At 43.3% G+C, this 25,497-nt stretch overlaps 1 protein-coding gene across 9 annotated transcripts in view; it reads right to left on the reverse strand.

Moving 5' to 3' along the window:
* The window catches only part of CNOT4 (CCR4-NOT transcription complex subunit 4), a 125,338-nt gene that overhangs the window by 50,717 nt on the left and 49,124 nt on the right, over nt 1-25,497 (reverse strand). For all 9 annotated transcript variants that reach the window (XM_030548440.1, XM_030548436.1, XM_030548434.1 and 6 more), the window contains 2 exons: nt 15,547-15,813; nt 85-282 (listed from right to left, as the gene is read on the reverse strand). In XM_030548440.1, coding sequence (XP_030404300.1) covers nt 85-282; nt 15,547-15,720 — 372 coding nt within the window. In that variant the 5' untranslated portion in view covers nt 15,721-15,813. The remainder of the gene's footprint in view (nt 1-84; nt 283-15,546; nt 15,814-25,497) is intronic.

The following is a 25,497-nucleotide window of genomic DNA, read 5'->3' on the forward strand; positions in this document are numbered from 1 at the left end:
CCACACTCTAGATGTGATCTTTAGACATTTTGATTATGGTAATATTTAAGCAACAGGGAGATCTGGCATATGTGAACTGTTTACCTCTGGATCTGCTAGGCGCTGTGACAGCCCTACAACAAAGACAAGGTTCTTCTGTACAACCCGTACACTGGCCAGGTGTTTGCGATTCTCTGATATTTTCTGCTTCCTCTCATTTTGCTTCTGTTTCTTTTCATTTTTTATCCTTTGCAGCTCTTCCTGGGAGAGTGGTTTGTACACTGCTGGATCTTCTGGATATGGCTGAACATAAAAAACACCATTAAATGCAACCCAGGTAAGAGACTAAATATTTGAAAGCAGTTCTCAGTAATTAGACATTCAAACTGAGGTTAATGTTACATAGTTTCCTGGCTGGCAGCTTTGTGGAAATCATCTTAGGGAGAGAGGGGAATCTCAGGTTACTTTCAAACAATCCCCCTACTTGCACTCAAGCAATACTGAATCTGACAAGAATTACATTGACTCTGCTGCTCACTCCGTTGGGGAATTCTACAAGCATTGGCAATCCCGACAGAATCCTCCCAAGGAATTTCAATAAGGCAGCACAGTAAGCATGGAAAAAGGCAGGGTCCTGTTATCCCACATCAAATTTAATACTGTGATATATATATGAAGAATATTTTAAAAGCCAATCTATAATGTAAAACAAAAGAATTCATTTTGCCATTGTCATGAAATCAAAACGGGCACCTCTGGGTTTTCAAGGGTCCTCTTAGCTTTCTAATCAGAGAATTTTGCTATTGTACTGCTCGTTCTTTGTGTTACCTTCCCTTGGTACAGAGACAGGTTACTACAACTACTACTACATTGGATGATTTCATAGTACTGTTAACATGTTTGCCTAGCAGTTTCAGACTTTTCTTTTTGCAGTGATGACAAACACATTTTTACTTCAAGATAGCTCTCTCAATGAAGACAAGCACTATAGGTTTTACCTCAATGAAGTTAGTTCAAGTAAACCAAATGTAGGTTCACCCCAACAAGCTACACAGAGCTTAAAAAAGTTACTAACCTTTCCGTAACTGTTGTTGTTTAAGATGTGTTCGTGACCATTTCACATTAGATGTGTGGGCCAGGTAAACCACTGCCAGAGATTTTTCCCCAGTTGGTATCCGTCGGGACAGCTCTAGTGCCCTCTGGTGCCATGTGCTTATGAGCTAGTATAGGGGATGCTGCTGGCCATGCGTCCTTTCAGCCCCTTTTTGATGACCAACTCTGTCAGAGGGATAGGAGGGTGGATCATGGAATGGCCATGAGCAACACATCTTGAAGAACAACAGTTACGGAAAAGTTAGTAACCATTTTTCTTCATCAAGTGCTTGCTCATGTCCATTCTGCATAAGGTGACTCACAAGCAGTACCACACGAGGTAAGCTTGGAGCTTATGGACATGCAGACTCCAACACTACTCTCCTGAACATGGCATCATCTCAAGCTATTGGGTGATGGCATAGTAGGATGCAAAGGCAGGCATTAACACCCAAGTTGTGGATTGGAACCTCTGCGGTGAACACTGTTGAAGAGATCTGAGCTCTAGTGGAGTGAGTGGTCAGGATGGCTGAACGTGGAACATTCTCATGCTCATAGCATGCCCAAATACAGGAGGTCATCAAGAATGAGATCCTCTAGGCTGACAGTGGAAGGCTTTTCATCCTTTCTGCTACTGCTATGAAAAGTTGAGTGGATCTGCAAAAAGGGTTTAGTCCTCTCAAAGGCGGCAAGGGCATGCCTAATAGCCAATGAGTGAAGTCGCCACTCTGAATTCTTGTGAGGCTTCAAGATCCTTCTGGATGAGGTGATTGATAAGAGGAAGGTGACCTTCCAAGAGAGAAGCAGTAGAGGGCATGACATTAGCGATGTAAATGGAGGACCTGTGAGCCTTGACAGAACCATGTTTAAGTCCCCCGGGGGGAAAGGAAGGGGAGGGGAGATCAGCTTAGCTTGCAGACCTAAGGATAAAAGTCTCTCCAGCCCTGTAAGAAACGGGACCATCATTTCGTGAGATAACACTGACCTGCTGTTCATTGGTCAGTGGAAGGCCAAAACTGGTGCTAAATGCAACATGATAGAAACGAGCCAGACCTTGTTGTTTTAGATGGAGCAAGTAGTCCAAGATAGACTGAAGGGAAGACCGAGTTGGAGAGAGGTCTCATTGGGATGACCGTATCAAGTAACGCATCCAATTGTTGAGGCAGGTAGCCCTAGTGGACAGCTTCCTACTACCAAGCGAAACCTGTCAAACTTGTTCCAAACAAGTCTGCTCCTCTGGGTTCAGCCATGTAACATCCATACAGATAGGTGAAGGGAGCAGAGGTTTGGATTGAGTGAGTGATCATGATCTTGTGAGATTAGGTCCAGGCAGAGAGGAAGCAGGGTTGCTACTGACAGATCTAATAGCATACTGAACCAGTGTTGGTGTGACCACACCAAAACTAAGAATAACTGTTGCCTTGTCCAGTTTGATTTTTAGGAGGACCTTGTGAACCAGAGGAACCAGTGGGAATGCATAGAACAGGAACTCTGTCCATGGAAACAGGAAGACATCAGAGAGCGAGCCTGGACTGTGCCTGTGCAGTTAAGAGAAAACTCATGGTATTTTCTGTTCTGCTTGGTCACGAACAGGTCCACCAGGGGAGACCTCTACCTTTGGGGCATGAACCTGGTGACCTCCAGGTGAAGGGACCACTTGTGGTCAAAGGAAAAGGATCTACTGAGATGATCCGCCAGTGTGTTTTGGGCTCCCAGAAGATGTGAAGCCTTGAGGTGGATTGAGTGCTTAACACAGAAGTCCCACAGACGGACAGCCTCCTGACAGGATGGAGGATTGAGCACCTCCCTGCTAGTTGAGGTAGAACATGGCCATGCTGCTGTCAGTCAGAACTCACACCATCTTGCCTGAGACCTTGGGAAGCAACAGTTGGCAGGCTAAGCAAACTGTCCTGAGTTCCCTGATGTTTATGTGCAGGGTCAGACGTTCCTGGGATCACAAGCCTTGAGTCTGTTGAGGTGGCCTCCCCAACTTAGGTCTGACATGTCTGAGACTAGGGACCCTGAGTCAGGGCAAGATACAGGACTCACGTTATTACCAAGTGTGGGTCCTTCCACCAGTCGAAGGAAGAGAGAACCAGTGTTGAAACAGCAAGCACTAAGTCCACTGGTGTCCGTTCGGGGAGTAAAATCAAGCTCACCATGTCTGTAGGGGCCTGAGGTGTAGCCGGCATGCCAGACCACAACTGCATGTGGCCATGTGACCCAGTAGCTTGAGGTAAACCCAGGCTGTTGTAAATGGATGGATTATGATTTTGGATATCAGACCTCTGGGAGGAAGGTTTTGGCTTGGGTCGAGTCAAGCCCTGGCCTGATAAACTCTGTTCTCTGAACGAATAAGTCAACTTTTTCCTCCATTAACAAGAGGCTCAGCACTCAGAAAGCAGCTTGAACCACGCTAATGCTGGTCTTTACGTGAGCCTTTGAACAATCCTTGATCACCCACTTGTTGAGGTACACGTACGCAGACCTGAACACCTCGCCATCTGAGGAAGGCAGCTACCACCATCATGCACTTCATGAAGATCCAAAGGGCTGCGGACAGGCTGAAGGGAAGAATAGTGAACTGGAAATTAGTCTGATTTACAATAAACCTGAAAAATCTTCTGTGGCCCTGGAACATAGAAATATGAAAATAAGTGTCCTTCAAGTCGATGGCGGTGTACCAGTCCCCTGGATCTAGGGAGGAAATGGTGGAGGCCAGGGAGACCGTGCAGAATCTCAGTTTCTTGAGATATTTGTTGAGGCGATGGTCCAGGTCCAGGTCCAGGATAGATCAAAGGCCTCTCTTGGCCTTTAGGATTTGGAAATATTGGGAGTAAATCTCCTTCCCCCAAGTTTTTCAGTGCCTCCTCCACAGCACCCATCTGTGGGAGGGTATGCACCTCCTGGGTGAGGAGATGCTTGTGAGAAGGGTCCCTGAAAAGGGATGGAGATAGGGGACAGGAGGGAGGAGTGGATGTAAAGTGTGTTTAGCAACCAGCAGTCTGATGTTACATGGGACCAGTCCAAAAATAAAGGGGAGGCAGGATCTGAGGGAGGGAACTGGTATAGTGCCCTGGGGCACAACTTCAAAAAGGCCTGCTTAAGCCCACCAAAAGTGCCTACACAAGCCCAGCTGGGAGGCTGAGGTGGATGGAAGTGGTTGACAGTGCTTATCAACTCTCCCTTTTCTTTTACAGGGTTCCTTCTCAGACACAGCTGGGAAGTGTGGTGGCTGATGGGGCTTGATATGTTTCCTCGAAGTAGACAGAGCACAGAGGCCCAGGGACATGAGGCTAGCCCTTGAATCCTTCAGGCTGTGCAGTCTTGTGTCCATCTGCTCCAAAAATGAGAAGCCTTCGAAAGGGAGGCCCTGGATTGACTACTGGATCTTGCGAGGGAGTCCTGAGGGCTGCAGCCAAGAGCATCATCTCATGGTGACAGCAGAGGCCATTGTCCTCACCATGCTTCTGCTGCGTCCAGTGCCACCTGGAGAGAAGGTCTGGCAACATTCTTTCCAAGAGGGCTGAGAATTTCTGGGGCATAAAGTTCTTAAATTTGGCCAAGGAAACCCACAAATTCTAGTCGTATCATCCCAGTAAGGCTTGTTGATTTGAGATATGTAGTTGCTGACCACCTGTTGAATTTTCCTCCCAAATAGATCACATTTCTTTGCATCCTTCATTTGGGAATAGCCCTCGACTGGCCCTGTCTGTCCCTTTCGTTAGCCAGTGGTACAAGGGATCCCGGAGTGGGGAGAGTACAGATACTCATACTCACTGGCTGGCACAGATTTCTCTTCTGCCCCATCATTTCAAAAAGATGGGGTCTGGCACAGGGCTTTGACCTGACCCATTACCACCTCATTAAATGGATAAGACCACCTTAGATGGAGCTGCTGAAGCCAGAATGTCAATGAAGCTGTGAGATGATTCCTTGAGCTCTTCAATCTCTAGCCCCAGGTTAGTCACTATCTGCTTTAGGAGCTGTTGATGAGCCCAAAAGTCATCTTGTCGTAGCGAGCTGCTCGGACCTGAGATGGCCTCATCTGCAGAGGAGGAGGAGGCGGCCTGTACTGGAAAAGGGGGCTTCTTTCTCTTTCAGTTTCAGTAACCTCCATAGGGGGCACATCCTGCAGATCAGTACTAGATTCAGTACTGGAGTCTTTGTCTGGTGCTGAATGTGGAGGAGGGGGAGTCTGCCTCTCAGAAGCAACAGATGATCGGTGGGAGGGCGGATCCAGTACCAGGGGAAAACCCCAAGGATTCCAGCCTGACTACTGCATAGATTGTTGTTCTCCTGGCCAGGCACCAGCGGGGGAACCCGCACTGAGGTCCGATGGCATGTAGGATGGGTACTGATGGCTCTTTCAGTCCAGTGCAGAACCCTACGTTCAACCTAGAGTCCTCTCTAGGTGACCATGGGGGAGCAGACCCTCTTGCTGCCTCCAATTGCTGCTGAGGGTCCTGTGATTAGAAAAGGAGAAAAGATACTGCTTTCCTCTAGAAGGTACCAGAGGACCAGGAGTCAAAAGTGCTCGGAGCACCATGCTCTCTCTTGCTCAAGGCTGATGGAGCCGGCAGTTGATGTAACAGGGTAGGCAGGGACCGGGAGTGACAGCAAATCTCTGGCCATTGCAAAGGCGTCCGGAGTTAGAGGCATCACAGTTCTGCTGGCACTGCAATGACGTTCCAGTGTCGGTGAAGGATCCAGCACCAGACTCAATCTCGACGGTGCCGCCCTGGGACTGGAGGTGGAAGAGTGGCCCGAAACAGGTTGAACTCCACTGCCTTCCCTTTGACTGCAATTCTTTGGCACTGGCGAGTGCCCTCTGTCAGTGTGCTGCCTTTTGTGCTGTTTCTTCAGCACCAGAGATGGAAAGTAGCCTTGGGACGCGCACAGTGCCGGAGGAGTGTTTTGCTCCAAGGCCGAAGTGCTCGGTGCTGAATCTGAACAGCTCAGTTCTGAAGCCAGTCTAAAAAGTGGCTTCCATTAAGACAGCCTTATGTCTGATTTCTGTCCTTTTTGCAAGGCTTAAAGTATCAATAAAAAATTGGCAGTGGTCTTTCATATGAGATTCTCCCAGACACTTCAGACAACTGGAATGTGGTTGCTCACAGGCATAGGCATGCCCCAGGAGGCAGAAGATTTGAAGCCCAGTTCCAGGGGTGATGGGAACCCCTCAACGATAAGGGGAGGGGATTCCATCTACAGTAACACTATTTACAATATATACCCTATAACTAGACTAAACTTACAATACAGAGAAGAAAACCACTCATAGGCACCTTGCTGCAGCAAGGGGAGACGTTTCAGCAACCATCACAGCTGGTAAGAAGGAACTAAGAAGGTCCATGGCTGGTGGCACTCATATGGCGCACAAGGCACTAGAGCCAGCCTGATGGATGCCAGCCTGAGGGAAAAATCTCCAGCAACAGTGCATGCAGCACACATATACGTAACATGGAATGGACACGAGCAAGCATTTGAACAAGAACTACAGTGCCTCATCACTCCTAGGGCTTTACACTGAGATAGCCATCTTAAGGTAAAACTACCCCTTTTTGCAGTGAAGACATACAACTCAGAAAGCATGTCAAGACTATTACACATTTATCCTCCACACCCTGCTGCTCACCAAGGCACTCATGCCCAATTCTCAGTCCTGAAAACAAAACAGTTATAAAATGTATAACTAGTCTTCATAACAGTTCAAGGTATACAGTAACAGAGTTTATATAACAATATATATACACAATGCATCTTAAGACAAAAATATTTAAAAAATTGATGAGAATGAAGAAGTTATTGAAGTAATGCTAAAGATATGCCAGGTGCACATATTACAGAATTTCCTCTGAGGCTGACAATTTAAAATGTGAAACTTACTCAATTACATGGAAAACAAGGAATTCTTTCCCCACATTCTAACACCCAACAGACTTGACTGACTAGTGCATTATAGACAAATTTAAAACTTCCCCTGAAGCACAAGATATTGACCAATGCTAGAGCAGGATACCGAACAGAAACTGTTTCTCTACACGGTCCTGGACAAATAGCTAACCTGAAGTCCCTGAGCTGGTATGCAGAGGATAGGGTTTGTGCTGAAAGTATAGGGGATATACTTTTTCAATGCCATGTATAGGAATTTTTAAAAGTCTAAACATTCCATTAGTGTTAATGGAAAAGATGCATTCAACTTCATGCACAGCAACACCATATTGACTTGATCTACCCTTGAACTTGGATTTTTAAGGAAACGTGACCAAAATCAAGGTATTGTAGCACCACAACTGAAGAACAAACCCCATGCAACAGTTTATCCTTCATGCACACTTCATTTGAATAACTGTTGGATTATACTCAATGATCCACTCATGAGGCTTGGGCACTGCCATGTTTATCACAAGTTATGTCTGTCTTGGACAGACATAGGTAAACTTTTTATAAGGACACAGCATTAAGTTTATATGACATTTCACAGATAGCTGGCTCTTTGAGGTAAGGAACTTTTTTTTTTTAAACTTGAACAGCTCTTTGTCTAATTGTATGCAGATTAAATAATGAAGAGGATAAAGAATATTACCTAGAAGTAGGTGGAATTTCTTAGGAGGAACTTGCAGGAAAGGCTGTTTGGCACACAACAAGAAGGCTTTCAGTTATAGGGGATAGTGAGGGTTGAGGCATGAGGTTAAGAACAGAAGGAAACCAAGGTTGCATCTACCATCGGTAACCGTACCACTTAAAACTAAAACAGTTTGCCCCAATGTAAAGCATATGGGTAGTGTGTCCATTCTATGTATCTTTTTTTCCCAGAATGGAGATCTTGAATATTAAATCATCAAGCATCCCAGGTAACCCAGAAGAGAAAGGGCACCAAATTCTAGCAATACACGCAGTAAATCAGAGGAAGAGACCAACAGTGGATTCATGTTGTGTGAAAGGCTCTGTTATCCACCACGATCAAAGTAAGCAGCTCCAGGAGCTACTTCAAGATGAAGTTCAGTGGACTGCATGCCATTTTGGGGTCAGAAGCATGCTTACAAATGGTGTGAGGGTTCTTGGATATAGCTGCTTACCCAAGGTAACTGTAGAGAACTAAGTGTAGAAGAGGAACTTACTCACCTTGTGCAGTAACAATATCCCCACGGGTGCTCCATTGTATGTGTATCTGCGTCCCTGATCGAAGGTTTTGGTAGCACTGTTTGGCCCACACATGCGCTCTCCTTTCCTTGTGCTCTTTTTTGAGGCTAACTAGCACTATGTGGGTGAATCACCCTCAGTTCCTTCTCTACTGCAGCGCTCCTACTGAGAGCTCCGAAGTAGAAGGGAGGAGGGTGGGTTGCAGAGCACCCACAAGGACACGCATCTTGAAGAACCATTGTTGCTGCACAAAGTGAGTAATTTCCTCTTTTGAGTAGCATTTCTATGGGTGCTCCACAGTTAGCGATTCCTAAGCAGTATCCCCAATGCAGGGTCAGAGTTTCTGAGTCTAGTCTATTATGGAGGACAATACTGTGGAGCTGAAAATCTAGTAATTGTACAGTGTTCGGCAAACGTATGAGCAGATACCCAAGTCACTGCCCTGCAGATCTCTAGCATGAGAACATTTTGAATGAGGTGTCAGAGGTGGAAAACACTCTCATGGAATGTGTATGGATTCCAGGTGGGGGTAGTGAATTATGAATCATGGTGGCACTAGTTAATACAATTCAAGACCCATCTGTAGAGTCTCTGAGCTGATATTGCTGCATCTTTGACCTTTCAGCAATTGAGAAGAAGAGCTTAGGAGATTTCTTAAAGACCTGTCCTGTCCAAATAAAAGGCCCCGGCTCTCCTAACATCGTGTATGTAGTGTAGCCTCCCTGTTGTCACAATGAGGCTTTGAGTAGAAGGTAGGAAGGTGAATGAACTGTTTCCATGTGAAAAGATGAGGAGACTATGGGGATGAACGTTCGGTGTAGCCTCAGAATGATTGACTTTAGAAGAAAATTGTGAAGGAGGTATGTGCCATTAATGCTGCTATTTTCCCTATTCTCCATGCTGAGGTGATGGCTACAAGGAATGCTGTCTTCATTGATAGATGTGTAAGAGCACAAGGGGTCACAGGTTCAAAGTGTGGTCTAGTTAGGCTCTTTAAAGCTACATTTAGATCCCTCACTGGAATAGGGTGCTTGGTTTGAGGAAAGAGGTTTCCTATGCCTTTGAGGAATTTCTTTGTTGTTGGATGGGTGAAAACCAAGTATCCCTCTATCTGCTGGTAGAGAGCCCTTATGGCCGCATGATGTACTTTGAGTGAGCTGAGAGATAGTAGGCCTCAAGAGGATGGGGCTATGTAGTTTAGCAAGATGGGGAGGGAGGAAGATACCAAGGTAACTGGTTTAGAATTGTACCAAATCTGGAATCTTTTCTATTTTTGCAGGTAAATGTGGCAGGTAGCCAATTTTTTTTTTTTTTTTTTTTTACTGTGTAACAACACTTCTTGTACCTCCTTGGAGCAGCAACTCTGTGTTGGAACCATGAACAATGTCTTGAGTCAGAGGATCTGCAGGTTGGGACTAGAAGGTTTGGCAGGTCTCACTTCCTGAAGGGAAATTTGTAATGTCTGCTACCCTTTTTATGAGATCAAGAAATACTTTAAAATCATCCACCAAGGATGGTGGAGGGGGCCACCACTGTCTCGTCTGGTGAGGAGGAGGAGGAGATATTGGTTGGTGGTGTACTGCCTCTTTATTCTGGCCTCCTACCCCTCAAGTTTTCCCTTGAGGTTCCGGGGCTCTGGATGCAAAGGTTGAAGGAGACCAGATGCCTGAGAAGTACGGTACCTGTAGGCTGCGCACGTTCCCAGTATGGTGGTACCCACAGGTGATCATACCAAGAAGGTTGAGGTTTGGACTGACTGTGTAACTAGAGGGGCCCTGGTTGATGAAGAGATGGACCATGGTGTGAGGGTAGCAAGAGGATATCATCCTGGTCACTATCTGAGTCCTCACTGGACAGTGTTGGAACCATCAAGGAGACTGGAAGCAAACACTCTGGTGCCAGTGGTGATTCCAGGGATCGAGATGTGCTCAGTACCGGGGCCCTGATATCAAGCAAGCAGGAGACTCTTGGAGTCTCAGCCACCATGAGATCTCTGGGAAAATGAAACTCCTGCAGTACTGCTGTGATCAGTACCATCAGAGTTTGTTGGTGCTAATTCCCCAATACTGAGAAAATCGGTAGAGATCTTGCATGAGATGATCAGTCTGCCAAGGGTTGTTTGGAAGTAGTTGGTACCAAGGGTTTCCACGTGAGTACTGCCTTTGCAGAGACATTACTGTCTTTGCTCTTGCCCTTGACAGGTGGTGCCACCGCTTCAGGGCCTCCACCCTTCAGGTCTTTACGTGTATATATGGTGTCTGCACCAGAGGACCCATGTGTCCTCTGGACACTGTGCTTCGGAGCCATCAGTACTGAGATGACTGACCATGCCAGAGATCTTTCTGACTGGTCCAGGGCTCAGTTTGAGGACTTGCAGCTCTCCTTTTGGAGGCTTTGAGAGGAGAATACAAAGATTTCCTCTTTGGTTCTCCCTCTTTAAACACAGAAGGCTCTGGGGACAATCTTCACTGGGAGGGGATGCGGGACCAGGGTCAAAGGTCAGTTTAAGAACATCCTCCATAAAGAGTTTCAACTTTAACTCCTGGTTCTTTCAGGATCTAGCCTTCAATTGCTGACAGAAGGCACATTTCTGTGGAATGTGAGCCTCTCATAGGCATCGGACGCAGCAGCAGTGTCATCTGTAATCGGTACTGCCTCCCTGCAGGAAAGACACCATTTAAACTCAGGAGAGTCGGGCATGCCCCTTATCGGGGGTGACCCCAGATGGGAAAAACGGAAGAAATGGGAAAGAAAAAAAAGAAGGGTTTTTTTTTTCTTTTTATAAACAGTAAAAAACCTAGAAACCCTATCAAACTAAGAAAATTCTAATGGAAATGCTAAAAGAAGCTAAGAAACTGAACTCAAACTCTGACAAGGAAAGCGGACCGCTATTCGCTCTGTCTCAGGCCAGGTGCAGCTAAACAGGAATTGGGGATGGTTCAACCATGCATTACTAGCTAGCCTCAAGGCAGAGCACAAGGTAGAGAGAGCTCATGTGCAGGTCGAATGAACACTGCTACCAAAATCTCCAATCAGAGGCACAGGGATGTAGATACACCTACAGTGGAGCACCCATAGGGACACTACTCGGAGGAGACTTTTGCACCTCTTTGGGAAGCTTCAGATCACCTGCATGAGAGCATCATTCTCTATAGAAAAAAAGCAGTGTTTGTCCCAAGGAAGGTGTATACCCTGGATACCAACCAGTCAATTAGGCACCAGACGGACTGGAAACCCTTGAATATCGCAACAGAGATCAAGTGTTTCAGGGGCACACAATCAAGCAAGCAAACATTTGCAAGACCACTGATGGATTCGAACAACTGGGTTTCCTGAATTGATGGAGCTATAGATGAACCAATGTGCACCTGATCAAGGCCAGGAATAAACATAAGTCTACCACTCCATGGTGGCAAAAGCCTTAAAAGATCATGGTGCATAGTTCCTATATGTTTACTGGAATGGGCGAGGGAAGGCAGGGTGCACTGTACCAGAATTTTTAAAGACAACTTTTCAGAAATGGACAGAGGAGTACTCTTTCCATTCCACAGATTCTCAGCAACTGCTTATCAATTGCGTCTCTCAGTCAAGAAGTCACATCCCAATTACACAAGCCCGGACAGTGGTACAGCTACAAACTGTGTGCAGGAAGGTGGTCAAGTGTGCCGCTGAAAGCAAAGTGGAAATACCTACTGAATACAATGAACAGCGTCGTGATATCCAGTTCTTGTATTCTGTCCAATATTGTAAAAGCAAAGGAAGTGTTTGACAATGAACAGAGGAAGGCATGAGTCTTGCAGCAAAGAATGAGGTGAACAGTGAAGATGTGCCACCAAAAGTGTGACAATTATGAACACTGCAACAGGCATATGAACCAAACCAGAGTTGCTTTGTGCTCATATTCTGCTGTTGTAGGAATGCAAAGGGATCAATACTCTTAATGCTTGAAGGCAGCATACTGAAATGTTAGCAGTTTAAGGTAATATCACTGATTCTATAGTTGCTACTGGGTTTGATACCATCAATACATTAGTTTTTAATAAAAATATTACCAGCATTTAGATGCTTTTGGACACAGACGATATGGGGGTAGTAAAGCAGTGTTGTTTAAGATAATTCAACTATGCCTGCAGAACTATTAACTGAGATTAATTTGCATAAATTTATTTTACCACGAAACATGGAAGCTACCTTCAAAAAAGTAGCTAATACATAACAAAAAGACAGCAAGCCAGCTTTTGTTTTATGCTGAAATTTGGGCTAACTGTGCAAACTGCCGTTGGCCCTGCATGTACTCCATCAAAAGTTCACAGGGGAACTCTGTCTTGAAGTTTTATTTCTTTATCATGATGTACATAGCTCCTCACACATTCTTTGTCCTCTTGGATAAATTCCCTTGGCATTTAAAGAGAAGTTGCATTTTCCTTCAAACTTAAAAATGTTCCTTTAGATCTGTTTTTCAACATTCAGAAAAACATGTAGTTTTTGTTCCTTGCCCAAGGGATCTGTCAAGCACTCTGCTTCTTGTATTCCCAGATGCATGGTCACATTCCTGCCATGTAATGGATATGCCAAACATTTCCCATTTGTTGCCTTGTTGCAGAAGTGATCTCTGAAATGAGAAATATGGAGTGAGTCAATATGCTTATGTCAATGAGCCTCTGCCTGCTGTCTCTACTGCCATAGTCTTTCTGTGCGGCAGAGAGAGTCAGGTTCCAAGAGTGGGACATTAAATTGCTAAAAACAGCAGTGTAGATTGGGGAGACACTGCTTGAGCAGAGAACCACATAAGGTATATGCCCTAAGGTTCTGGCACGTTCTGTTCACCTAAGCAATGGCTCACCATCTACACAGATGTTTATACCTGTGCTGGTGAGGTGTGGTGTGTAGTGAATACTTTACACCAGACCATACAGTGCACTTAGCCTTACAATGATCACAAGGCATGGCTCAGCTAGCAGGGTGCTTCTGCCCTCAGAACTGATCCATGTAGCTGAATGTGGAAAGGTGGTGATGGGGGTTACAGGTGGGACTTCCAAAACTAGCAATATCCAGAGGATGAGGGAATTAGAGCACTGATGCACCAGGGGGACTAGAAAAGGCAGGTAGGAAGAGACGAACTCCTATCTTCACATGATGCTACATCTTCATCCTGTTTCACACCAATACGAATGTTCATGTGAACCCAGAAAACTGCTCCCAAACCCCAACCATGCAAAAACCTGAGTTAAAAAAACAAACACATATACCTTGCGCAGATATTCCTTCAGTCTCCAAAGGTGTCATCTTCACAAACCAACATGACTGCTTTTGCTGCAGCTACCATCTCTAGAGTTTTAGACAGAGATGTTACTGGGATCCTGGCAAAGCTTCTGGCATTCCTAGGTCCTGGTCTGCCCAACTGGTTTCACATAGCGCATTGGAAGGCAATGTTCTCTTCTTTCCAGGTTCCTCAACAGCCCAGTGGTGGGTGCCACAGTTCTGTCCAAAACCATCTCATGCTCCAAAGATGGGAGAATGCCAAGAACATTGTCTGGTTCATCATAAAGGCAGATTTTTCTCCCTGCCCTGGAATGGTTGCTGACATCCCCAGCCTTAATATTGCACCACCAGTCCTCCTCTTTTCTCCCAGCACTATTTTCCTGAGCAAATGACATTTAGCTCAGTAAGGCATTCAGACACCCAGTCGTGAGCCAAAGTGTTCCAAATTACAGAGGTCAGCTGTAATAATTTCCTTAATCCAGACATTCACAAGTGCTCAAAAGTCTGCTGAGGAATACCTGGCAGCATGTTTCTACGGTGGCTTCTGAGACATGCTCCAAAACCAGCTTGCAAGCACACAGTAATCACAAAAGAGTGAATACTGGCAAGAAATACTGTACAACAACATTTCAGGGGCATGAAGCAGTATTTGTACAGGTAACAAGATTCCAGAAAGTTTGTCCTCAAGCCAGCAGAGTACAGAAGATAAATCAGACAGGCTCCAAAAGCAGTGACAGGTACTGTGGGACTGTAGCAGAAGGAATAATCATATCATTGGCATTATTACAACAGAATTTACTGTCGACAATGGCATTGCACTGGTAGAGACAGACAGTGACTGATGACACTGATTAGTCTTCCTTTTAGGAAGTCCAATCCAAAACAGTGAAGCTAGCTTCTGTGCACCACTGATTACACGTGTATGTTGATGTGTGGTGCTTTTCAGGCTTGCTAGAGAGTCCAAACAGTGATTAGCATGCCAAAATTTCTTTACTGTAGTCAAGGCCCAAAAGGAGCAACATGGTAAGATGACTGAAGGTGCATATGGAAGAAAGAGGCAGCAAGTGCACAGATGCAGGTATAGCAAGGTTACTTAGGGCCTAGAAGGGGAGCTGGAATTGATGCCATAAGAGACAAGATGCCAATGAAGGGACTCAGTGAGAAGAGGTACATGCTTAGAACAGGGAAAAAAGGGGGACCTCTGTAACTGGGTTTAGAGGGAAAAAGGTGAAAAGCTAGGAGACAGGATAGGAAGTTATAATAATCAAAGGAGACATTACCAAGGATTTCTGAAGAGGTGTGTTGGGTGATGAAGGCAGAAGGAAGCAACAGATTTTAGCTGAGACTACATGAGGAGGAAAGAAAAGAGAAAAGTCAAAGATTCCAAAGTTGTGACCCTAGGAGACAGGAAGGTCAGCAGACTTGAAGATCAGTTTTAAAGAGTTTAAGAGGGTAGCAAACAATCAAAACATGTCAGGTAACTGGAATTGTGACTGGACAGGATGGGCGAAGTAGTAAGTATGGCACTCAAGGTACATCTGAGCATTTGGTGACAAAGGTAGAAGAAACTAGACACTTGTCAAGCACTCTCACCAAGAGTTAAATAGCTTGTAAAGTAGGTGTCAATAAAAGTGAATAACTCTGGCTCAACAGGTACAGCAAAAAGGGGTGCTTTATGAACTCCCGCACAGCTCTACCACCAGACCTTAATGCTCACTTGCAGCATAGCCTGCTGTTTCAATCTTCACCATCTATCCACAAACAGATACACCAGTGCATCACTATCCCGATTCCCACATTTTTTTAAGTTCTCCTTTAACAACTCCACCCACACACCTCAGTCCTGACCTGCATGCTCCACTGCTATTCCACTTCCGGATTTATTCTGCAGAGATGACTACTAGTTGCATAATGATTTTGATATGTACAGATGGGATCCAGAAAATGAGATGCTCACACCAGATCTATACTGTCATTTGAAGCAAGGTTCCCTGATGTAAGAGTGTACTAATCAATGCAGGACCCTCATGACATAGGCAAAGCAAGCAGTTATTCCAGGATATTTACCTTTCTACAAGCAGGACAAAGTCCATTCTCATCAGTGCGGATACGGTGCCAACAGAAGCGACAAATTTGGTAGCCACAGGTGCAAGGGAAGAAGTTGATGTCATCAATTTCCAGGGGCTCCATGCAAAGGGGGCATTCCACAGGGTCTTCCTTCGCATCAGGGCTGCGAGACATCTTCACGTCTTTGCAGAGCAGCAAAAAAGATTATAATAACTTAAGGGAGCAGAAAGGTCTGCACTGAAAATTAAAATGGAGCAACTTGAAGATCTGCAAGAAAATAAGACAAATGTGTCATTGAGTTAGTATTCAAGTTTGTACTGCAAAATTCACTTTAACAGCACAGAAAACCCAGATTTAGACTTTTGGTTGTATCTATTCAATTCTCCACAGATTTTCCTCTCTACACCCCCGTAGTCTTTCCTACAAAAGTTATTTACTAAGTCAAACTTGAGCCTCTCCTTCTGCTTCTGAGTCATATGAGCTGTTGGAAAGGTGCTACTGATGTTTCCCTACCTAGGAAAGGGAGCACTGCTCTGACTGTTGCTGACCAAGTGCCCTTGCCCAACAAACCCTAGGTTTGTAATTGAAGATGAGCACAAATACCTAAAAGCAATACATGAAATATATGCAAACCTTCCTGGATCAATTTAGGGAATGTCTGAAGTCGAACTCGGGAAAAGGCAATGAAGTGAAAAACTGAACTTACTTGTTTTATAAAATATCGCAGAGATTTGGAAACATTTCAAGCTCACGGGTTCAAATCCAGTCTCAGTCAGTAGGTTAAGAAACAAATTTTTAAGCACAGAACTTAACAAAAAAGCAGTCAACGCTCTTTTCCTCAACCCTGACCTGAAACAACTATATGAGAGGAATTCAATTTGCATCTATTGCATTCTCGGACACTGCTGAGAGTAGCGAAGGCTGCCCATTAAGTTATGTTTGATATGTACATATGCCTGTTCACCACAACTGATCAACCCACTTTCTGTAGTCCACCAGCCTACTACTTTTTTTCTAGTGGCATCACTCTGGAGCTTTTTATCAATGTTAAATTCACACTAACATTGGTATGCTGCCAAAAGCTATTATTGCATTTGCTTACCTAATTACATTGTGCATAACTAATACTACAGCTAAGTTTTTAAAACAGCTTCTGTTATAACATCCATTTTCAGTACTCAATTTCTTCCAAAAGGATAGTTTTTAGAAAAGATTTTCAATAAATGGGGGGGGGCTTTGCTCAAAGGTAAAATTTGTAAGCCTAGACAAAAATCCATTTGTGTGCGCACGCTGACGGAGGAGATGGATTGAGGCCATGGCTACACTGGCGCTTTACAGCGCTGCAACTTTCGCGCTCAGGGGTGTGAAAAAAACACCCCCCCGAGTGCTGCAAGATATAGCACTGTAAAGCCTCAGTGTAGTCAGTGCTGAAGCACTGGGAGCACGGCTCCCAGCGCTGCAAGCTACACCCGTAGAGGATGTAGAGTACACACAGAGCTGGGAGAGCTCTCTCCCAGCGCTGGCGCTGCGACCACTCAAAACTTCAAAGTGCTGCCGTGGCAGCGCTTTGAAGTGCAAGTGTAGCCATACCCTAAGCTTTTCTTGATAAACAGTTACATCCAGGGATTGTGATTGGGGAATTGTTACTTTTACGTTTGAAACTTGGCAGGCAGACGTCAACATATTGTTTGTGAGGACGGGGAGCAGGGTTCAACGGCCCAGGGGTTCACTTCCGGTTTATATCTTAAGTTCCTAAAGTTCATGCTTCAGCCAGCCACTGACAGGGGGCCAGGAAGATATTCCCCCAATGTGTTCTGGGAGGTTTTTCCTCTCTTCTTCCTTCTGCAGTAACAGGGACAGCCACAGCCAGAGATGGTACACTGGTGGGGTGGGCTCTGCTTAGTACTACCTCATTCTCTCAGGTGCTTAGCTGGCTAGCTCTTGCTCACATACTCAGGGTCTAAATGATCCCATTATATGGGTCATTAAGGAATTTTTCCCCAGATCAGATTAGCAGTGATTTTAGGGGATGGGGCAGGGCTCGCCTTCCTCTGCAGCACAGGGGTGCAGGTGACATTTATCTCATTTAATCATTTTCCTGTCATTGCAGGGACCTTGAGCACCATAAGAAGTGTGGTTGGCCACCGTAAGAGAACTGGAAGGACATACTGCCTGTATGAAGAGTATAGAGCAGCGGTCGGCAACCTTTCAGAAGTGGTGTGCCGAGTCTTCATTTATTCACTCTAATTTAAGGTTTCACGTGCCAGTAATACATTTTAACATTTTTAGAAGGTCTCTTTCTATAAGCCTGTAATGTATAACTAAACTATTGTTGTATGTAAAGTAAATACGGTTTTTAAAATGTTTAAGACGCTTCATTTAAAATTAATTTAAAATGCAGAGCCCCCCAGACTAGTGGCCAGGACCTGGGCAGTGAGAGTGCCACTGAAAATCTGCTAGCGTGCCGCCTTCGGCACGCGTGCCATAGGTTGCCTACCCCTGGTATAGAGGAAGCCTAAAATACATGACTGGGAGCAAGTCCATAGTCCGCTCCCAGATCACATGTCTGAGGAGCAGGTCTATCACATACTCCACTCCCTAGATGGGGAAGACGACAAGGAGAGTTTTTATACCAATCCAGTCTGGTGAAATGGAGGGTCCTCAACTGTGTTCCCTGTAAGCTGCACGGTTGGGCAGCTGATTAGCAGTGTGCGCACATCCGGTAGCATGTGTTCAGGTGCCCCTCCTGCCACTGCTCTGCAGCCATATTGCTCTGTCCTGCAGCTGCTCCCAGGATCCTCCTGCTGCCTGAGCAGAGCAGCAGAGGATGGAAGCTGATGTTCCCCCTCCCCCGGAACTCCATCTCCACAGAGCAGAGGAGCTCCACAGAGGAGCTCAGGACTCAGCTAGTGTGGTCTGAGGTCTGAACCGTGAGCAAGTGCCTTTCTTAAAAAGAGACAGCACATAGTTTCTGAGTCTTCCCCAGCTATCAGTGTGTGTCTCTCTCTCTCTCTCTTACACACACACACACACACTCACTCACCCCCTCCCCCTAGCCCATTTACCCCATCTCCGCAGAGCAGGAGAGGAGAGACAGGGCTCAGGACAGAGCAAGAGAGTTTCCAGGGAGTGACTTAAAGACAGCGCGCTTGGTATCTCTCAGAAACTTCCCCAGCAGCCAGCATGCAAACACAGTCTCTGGATCACATGCAGTCTCTTTCACACTCACCTCCCAACACATACTTGTATCATTATTATTACTTCTTGGTACTTCCTGCAATGCACATATATTTGCCATAATTTTATTCTTTCAAAGTGTATTATTTTAGTGTTTTGACTGGTATATGCATTTCATTTTTTTTCCCCTTACTACGCAAAGAATTCAAGTGTGAGTTCTAAAATGCCTAACCTGTCCTGGCTGGAGTAATTATCCCTATGGTAACTTTTTTAGAAGTATACATCTCTAGATTTTTTGTTTCTACTGGTGGCACACAGCCACAGATACCTCAGTGCACATAAAATCTATTCTGAACATGGATGGAAAATATTAAATAGAACATTGGCCCTCAAGAACATGAAGTCAGGTGCAGTCCTAGTAAAAAAAGCAAGTGTGTATTTAAGTGCCCACTATCCTTAATGGTCATGTAATGATGAGTTTAAAAGAAGCAGACATATCAAAGGTACTATGTTTCTAGTTGGCATGCACCAGTTAATATTTCTGCTGTTCCCAGTTCCCGCCCCCTTTCCTTCCTACTTGATTCCCTAGGAAAGTAAAAAGCAAAAAACATACTAACGAAATGTAGGATATATAGTTAAGACTCTAATGTAAGAGTTAGGATTGCTACAAGACAAATCTTTTATTAGTGGCAGTATTACAGTAGCACCCAGAGGCCCCAGTCAGATTCAGGGCCCTTCTGTAGTATGTTCTGTACAAAACAACTAAAAATAAAATAAATAAAAGTTCCCATGCCTTGGAATTTGCCCTTATTTTATGGATCTGTATTATGTTGTTTCTCTTGTTAAAACGGACACCTTAACACATTGCTATTTAAGGTTTTACTAAGCAAATGCATGCAATGTCAAGTTAACACTTCAGTTAAAACCTTAAATTTTACATTTCCTGACATTAAATTTGCAAAAAATTAAATACAGTTATTGCATATGTATTTAATCTGATCAGTTTTGCTGGAAGTAGACTACTTAAATTGAATAAGTGGTGGAATTAGTTTCTATCTAAATAGTGCAGGGAGAATTGTATGGAATTTTTTCAGATTAGATTTGGATTAAATTTAGTCAGAGATGTCCAAAACAGGCCAGTAAGCCAACAATGTATTCTGTTGAATGGTCTACACATTCCACTGCATGTTCAGTAAATATGTATGAATCAAGCAATGCCAATAATTTCGAAAGGATGCCAACATATTTAATAATTCTATTGACAACTTAAGTTGCTATTTGGACGTTCTGCTAAAAAAAGTCACCAGTTCATGAAAAACATGGAACTTATTAGCCAGCGCCTCAGATATGCAGACAGGCTCTCCAGCAAAACTGCAAAGTGATTAACATTTATGAGCTGTTTAAGTTAGCACTAAGAGTTCAGCAGCTACTGGTAATAAAGCCAGTAGATTGCTGTGTAGTCTGCCATAGGCCTGTTTTATATTCCAGCCAAGGATAAAGAGCAGCTGTGCGCTGTGGTTTTGAAACAAAGAGAAAAGCAACATTTTTATTTATTCTGGAAAAGGTTATTTAAAGAGATGCCACACAAGTCTCTCCCCATTGCAGAGATGATAATACACCGGGATAGTGTGCCATTGCCACACCAAAACAATGCTCATTATCCACAGAACAAATCAGCATTAGTGGACTATTCATATAGAGCCACCAAAATACATAGGGATATTTAATCAGCAATAAGGTCATACCAGTTGGAGGGCAGTTCAGAATATTTGTGTGATTGTTGCCGCCATCATCTTGGCTTTCCCACTATATCATATCCCCTTTTAATATCTTGCATTTAATCAAAAAGTATCTAGTTTTCAAGATCACGTTCCAAAAGTAAAAAAACTAAATATATCTTAGAAGAAAAAGCTCAAAAGGTACCAAAAGTAAAAGCTGTCAGACAACATAAGACAGCCAAATTGGGCTCTAATAGTTCCACTTCCTGTTTCTGGGAGAGCCTTGGTGACAACCTTCTTTTAAAACATTACACAACAATGCAGCACAGCTGGACACTATCTAGCACTGTCCTCCAGATTGTTGGATGTCTGCATAAGAAAAGCAAATATGTGAAATATGAAACTAATTAATAGGCTTCTTGCCAGGGACACCTTCAACCTGAAAGTTAAACTTGCCTGAAAACTGTGTGCCTACCACAGCTAAACACCCAAGATCCAAATAACTAGAAAGAAGTGAAAAAGTTTCTCCATTTTTTTCAGTTTGTTTACTTGGTTCCCTTGACAGCTGTGTCTAGTCAGCTTCACTGATCCATTGTAAAGTTAGACTTGGAAGGATTTGATTTTTATTGGTAAAATGATGGTAAAAGTTGATTTTCCCCATACACAAACTGACAAATATTTTCATTTATAATAATCAAAATTTACAGACAAAGAAAGAAAAATACTGCTTGAGAGCTTAAGAGTTTAAAGGCATAAGAATATTTACTTCACACATTTTGACACCAGATGTTGACAATTCATGTTTTAATGATAAAGCTTTAACTTTTTGAATCTCAACAGATCATAAAATTGTCTGACTGCTCCCCATTTCTTGTAATTATGAAAATTTAAATAGCCAAAATAAAAAATGCTTAAAAACAAAACCAATCTTGTTCATCAAAATCATAAAAAAATAAAAAGTTCTGCCAAGCCAAGAGAGTCCATTTCGCTCTTGAAAATTTGTGGATGTTTTTTACCTTTTCAAATACACCTCTACCCCGATATAACACAAATTCGGATATAATGCAGAAGTAAAGCAGCGCTCCCGGGGGCAGTGCTCGCTCCGGTGGATCAAAGCATGTTCGATATAACGCAGTTTCACCTATAGCCCGGTAAGATTTTTTGGCTCCCAAGGACAGCATTGTATCGAGGCAGAGGTGTATATTGATTTAAATTACAACACAGAATACAAAGTGTACTGTACAGTGTTCACTTTATATTTATTTTTGATCACAAGTATTTGCACTGTAAAAACAAGAGAAATAATATTTTTCAATTCACCTAATACAACTACTGCAGTGCAACCTCTATCATGAAAGTTGAACTTACAAATGTAGAATTATGTACAAAAAACTGCGTTCAAAAATAAAAATGTAAAAATTGTAGAGCCTTATAAATCCACTCGGTCTCCTACTTGTTCAGCCAATTGCTCAGACAAACAAGTTTCTTTACATTTGCAGGAGACACAATGCTGCCTGCTTCTTGTTTACAATGTCACCTAAAAATGAGAACAGACGTTCTCATAGAACTGTTGTAGCAAGCATCACAAAATATTTATGTGCCAGATGCGCTAAAAGGTCATATGTCCCTTTATGCTTCAACCACTATTTCAGGGCACATGCATCCATGCTGATGATGGGTTCTGCTCAATAACAATCCAAAGCAGTGTGGACAGACATGTTCATTTTCATTATCTAAGTCAGATGCCACCAGCAGAAGGTTGATTTTCTTTTTTTGATGGTTTGGGTTCTGTAGTTTCCACATTGGAGTGTTGCTCTTTTACGACTTCTGAAAGCATGCTCCACACCTCGTCCCTCTCAGATTCTGGAAGGCACTTCAGATTCTTAAACCCTGGGTTGAGTACGATAGCTATCATTAGAAAACTCACACTGGTACCTTCTTTACATTTTGTGAACTCTGCAGTGAGTGTTCTTAAAATGAACAAGATTTGCTGGGTCATAATTCAAGATTGCTCTAACATGAAATATACCACAGAATGCAGGGAAAACAGCAGGGAACATACAATTCTCCCACAAGGAGTTCAGTCACCAATTTTATTAATGCATTTTTTTTTTAAACGATCATCATCAGCATGGAAGCATGTCTTCTGGAACGGTAGCAGAAGCATGAAGGGGTATATGAATGTTTTGCATATCTGGCACATAAATACCTTGCAATGCCAGCTACAAAAAGGTCATGCAAATCCCTGTTCTTACTCTCTGGTTACATTGTAAATAAGAAGAGGGCAGCATTATCTCTTCTAAATGTAAATAAACTGGTTTGTCTTAGCAATTAGCTGAACAAGAAGTAGGACTGAGTGCTCCTGTAGGCTTTGAAATTTTACATGGTTTTGTTCGAGTGAAGTGATAACACAAAAAAATCTACATTTGTAAATTGCACTTCCATGACAAAGATTGCACTACAGTATTTGAATGAGGTGAATTGAAAAATACTATTTCTTTAATCTATCCTTTTTAGTGCAAATTATTTGTAATAAAATATACACTGATTTCAGTTACAACAGACTACTATATAAAAATGTAGGAAAACATCCAAAATATTTAATTTAAATCAAATTAAAGAGGTATCTGAGCCTCTAGCTATTATCTTTGGGAAATCATGGGAGACGGGGGACATTCCAGAAGACTGGAAGGGGGCAAATATAGTGCCCATCTATAAAAAGGGAAATAAAAACAACCGAGGAAACTACAGACCAGTTAGTTTAACTTCTGTGCCAGGGAAGATAATGGAGCAGGTAATTAAAGAAATCATCTGCAAACACTTGGAAGGTGGTAAGGTGATAGGGAATAGCCAGCATGGATTTGTAAAGAACAAATCGTGTCAAACTAATCTGATAGCGTTCTTTGATAGGATAACGAGCCTTGTGGATAAGGGAGAAGCGGTGGATGTGATATACCTAGACTTTAGTAAGGCATTTGATACGGTCTCACATGATATTCTTATAGATAAACTAGAAACGTACAATTTAGATGAGGCTACTATAAGGTGGGTGCATAACTGGCTGGATAACCGTACGCAGAGAGTAGTTGTTAATGGCTCCCAATCCTGCTGGAAAGGTATAACAAGTGGGGTTCCGCAGGGGTCTGTTTTGGGACCGGTTCTGTTCAATATCTTCATCAACGATTTAGATGTTGGCATAGAAAGTACGCTTATTAAGTTTGCGGACGATACCAAACTGGGAGGGATTGCAACTGCTTTGGAGGACAGGGTCAAAATTCAAAATGATCTGGACAAATTGGAGAAATGGTCTGAGGTAAACAGGATGAAGTTCAATAAAGATAAATGCAAAGTGCTCTACTTAGGAAGGAACAATCAGTTTCACACATACAGAATGGGAAGAGACTGTCTAGGAAAGAGTATGGCAGAAAGATCTAGGGGTCATAGTAGACCACAAGCTTAATATGAGTCAACAGTGTGATACTGTTGCAAAAAAAGCAAACGTGATTCTGGGATGCATTAACAGGTGTGTTGTAAACAAAACACGAGAAGTCATTCTTCCGCTTTACTCTGCGCTGGTCAGGCCTCAGCTGGAGTATTGTGTCCAGTTCTGGGCACTGCATTTCCAGAAAGACGTGGAGAAATTGGAGAGGGTCCAGAGAAGAGCAACAAGAATGATTAAAGGTCTTGAGAACATGACCTATGAAGGAAGGCTGAAGGAATTGGGTTTGTTTAGTTTGGAAAAGAGAAGACTGAGAGGGGACATGATAGCAGTTTTCAGGTATCTAAAAGGGTGTCATCAGGAGGAGGGAGAAAACTTGTTCACCTTAGCCTCCAGTGATAGAACAAGAAGCAATGGGCTTAAACTGCAGCAAGGGAGATTTAGGTTGGACATTAGGAAAAAGTTTCTAACTGTCAGGGTAGTTAAACACTGGAATAGATTGCCTAGGGAAGTTGTGGAATCTCCATCTCTGGAGATATTTAAGAGTAGGTTAGATAAATGTCTATTAGGGATGGTCTAGACAATATTTTGTCCTGCCATGAGGGCAGGGGACTGGACTCGATGACCTCTCGAGGTCCCTTCCAGTCCTAGAGTCTATGAATCTATGAATTTGTATTCTGTTGTTTAACAGTGTGATTAAAACTGCAATTAGAGATTAATTTTTTTAATCGCAATCAATTTCAGTTAAACACTTGAGTTAACTATGATTGACAGCCCTAAAAAAAACAAAGCAGAAAAAACCTTCAGAACACTGGGAGAAAAAAATAAATCAGGGCATGCTACTGAAATGGTGTGCTATTGAGATTTATAGCCATTGATGGACCTGTCCTTCATTAATTTATCTAGTTCTTTTTTAAACTTAGGAAGCAGACTAGCCAATAACTCCATCAAAATGAGGCTGAGGACAAATGAATAAAATACTAGCCTTTCAGAACACCTCTGGCAACCAGGGGCCCCTAGAAGGGAAGTGCAGGTGAGTTTTGGTTTATGTTTCACTGAATTCTCTAATGTACCAGTAATTTGAAATGAAGCAGGTCACAAAGTCTATGGATTGAACCTGCAGAAAAGATCTGCTGAAATGCAGGCGAACAAACTAGGAGATTTTTTACAAAGCCCTAATATATTTTGAAACTCCACTTCTGCAGAGATTCAAATACGACCAGTAGACTTATTTCTTATTCTGCCTACGTAATACTACAGCTACCTTCAGCATAGACTAAAAGGCCCATTCCACTGGAAATCCCCATTTTCAATCCATTGTAACTATCAATTCTCTTAAACTTATGCACATAAATGCTCATCTATGTGCATAAGTAACTAGGGGAGAAGATGATCTAGATTTGAGTCTCACAAATAGGGAAGAACTGATACAGAATTTGAAGGTGGAAGGCAGTTTGGGTGAAAGTGGTCACAGAATCATGAGCTCATCATTTCAAGGAATAGGAAAAGGAAAAACAGCAGAATAAAGATAATATACTTCAAGAAGGCAGACTTTAGCAAACTCACTGAACCAGTACGTAAGATCCCATAGGAAGCAAGTCTATGGAGGGAAAACCC

Source organism: Gopherus evgoodei, chromosome 1, assembly GCF_007399415.2.
Source record: "Gopherus evgoodei ecotype Sinaloan lineage chromosome 1, rGopEvg1_v1.p, whole genome shotgun sequence".
Lineage (NCBI taxonomy): Eukaryota > Metazoa > Chordata > Testudines > Testudinidae > Gopherus > Gopherus evgoodei.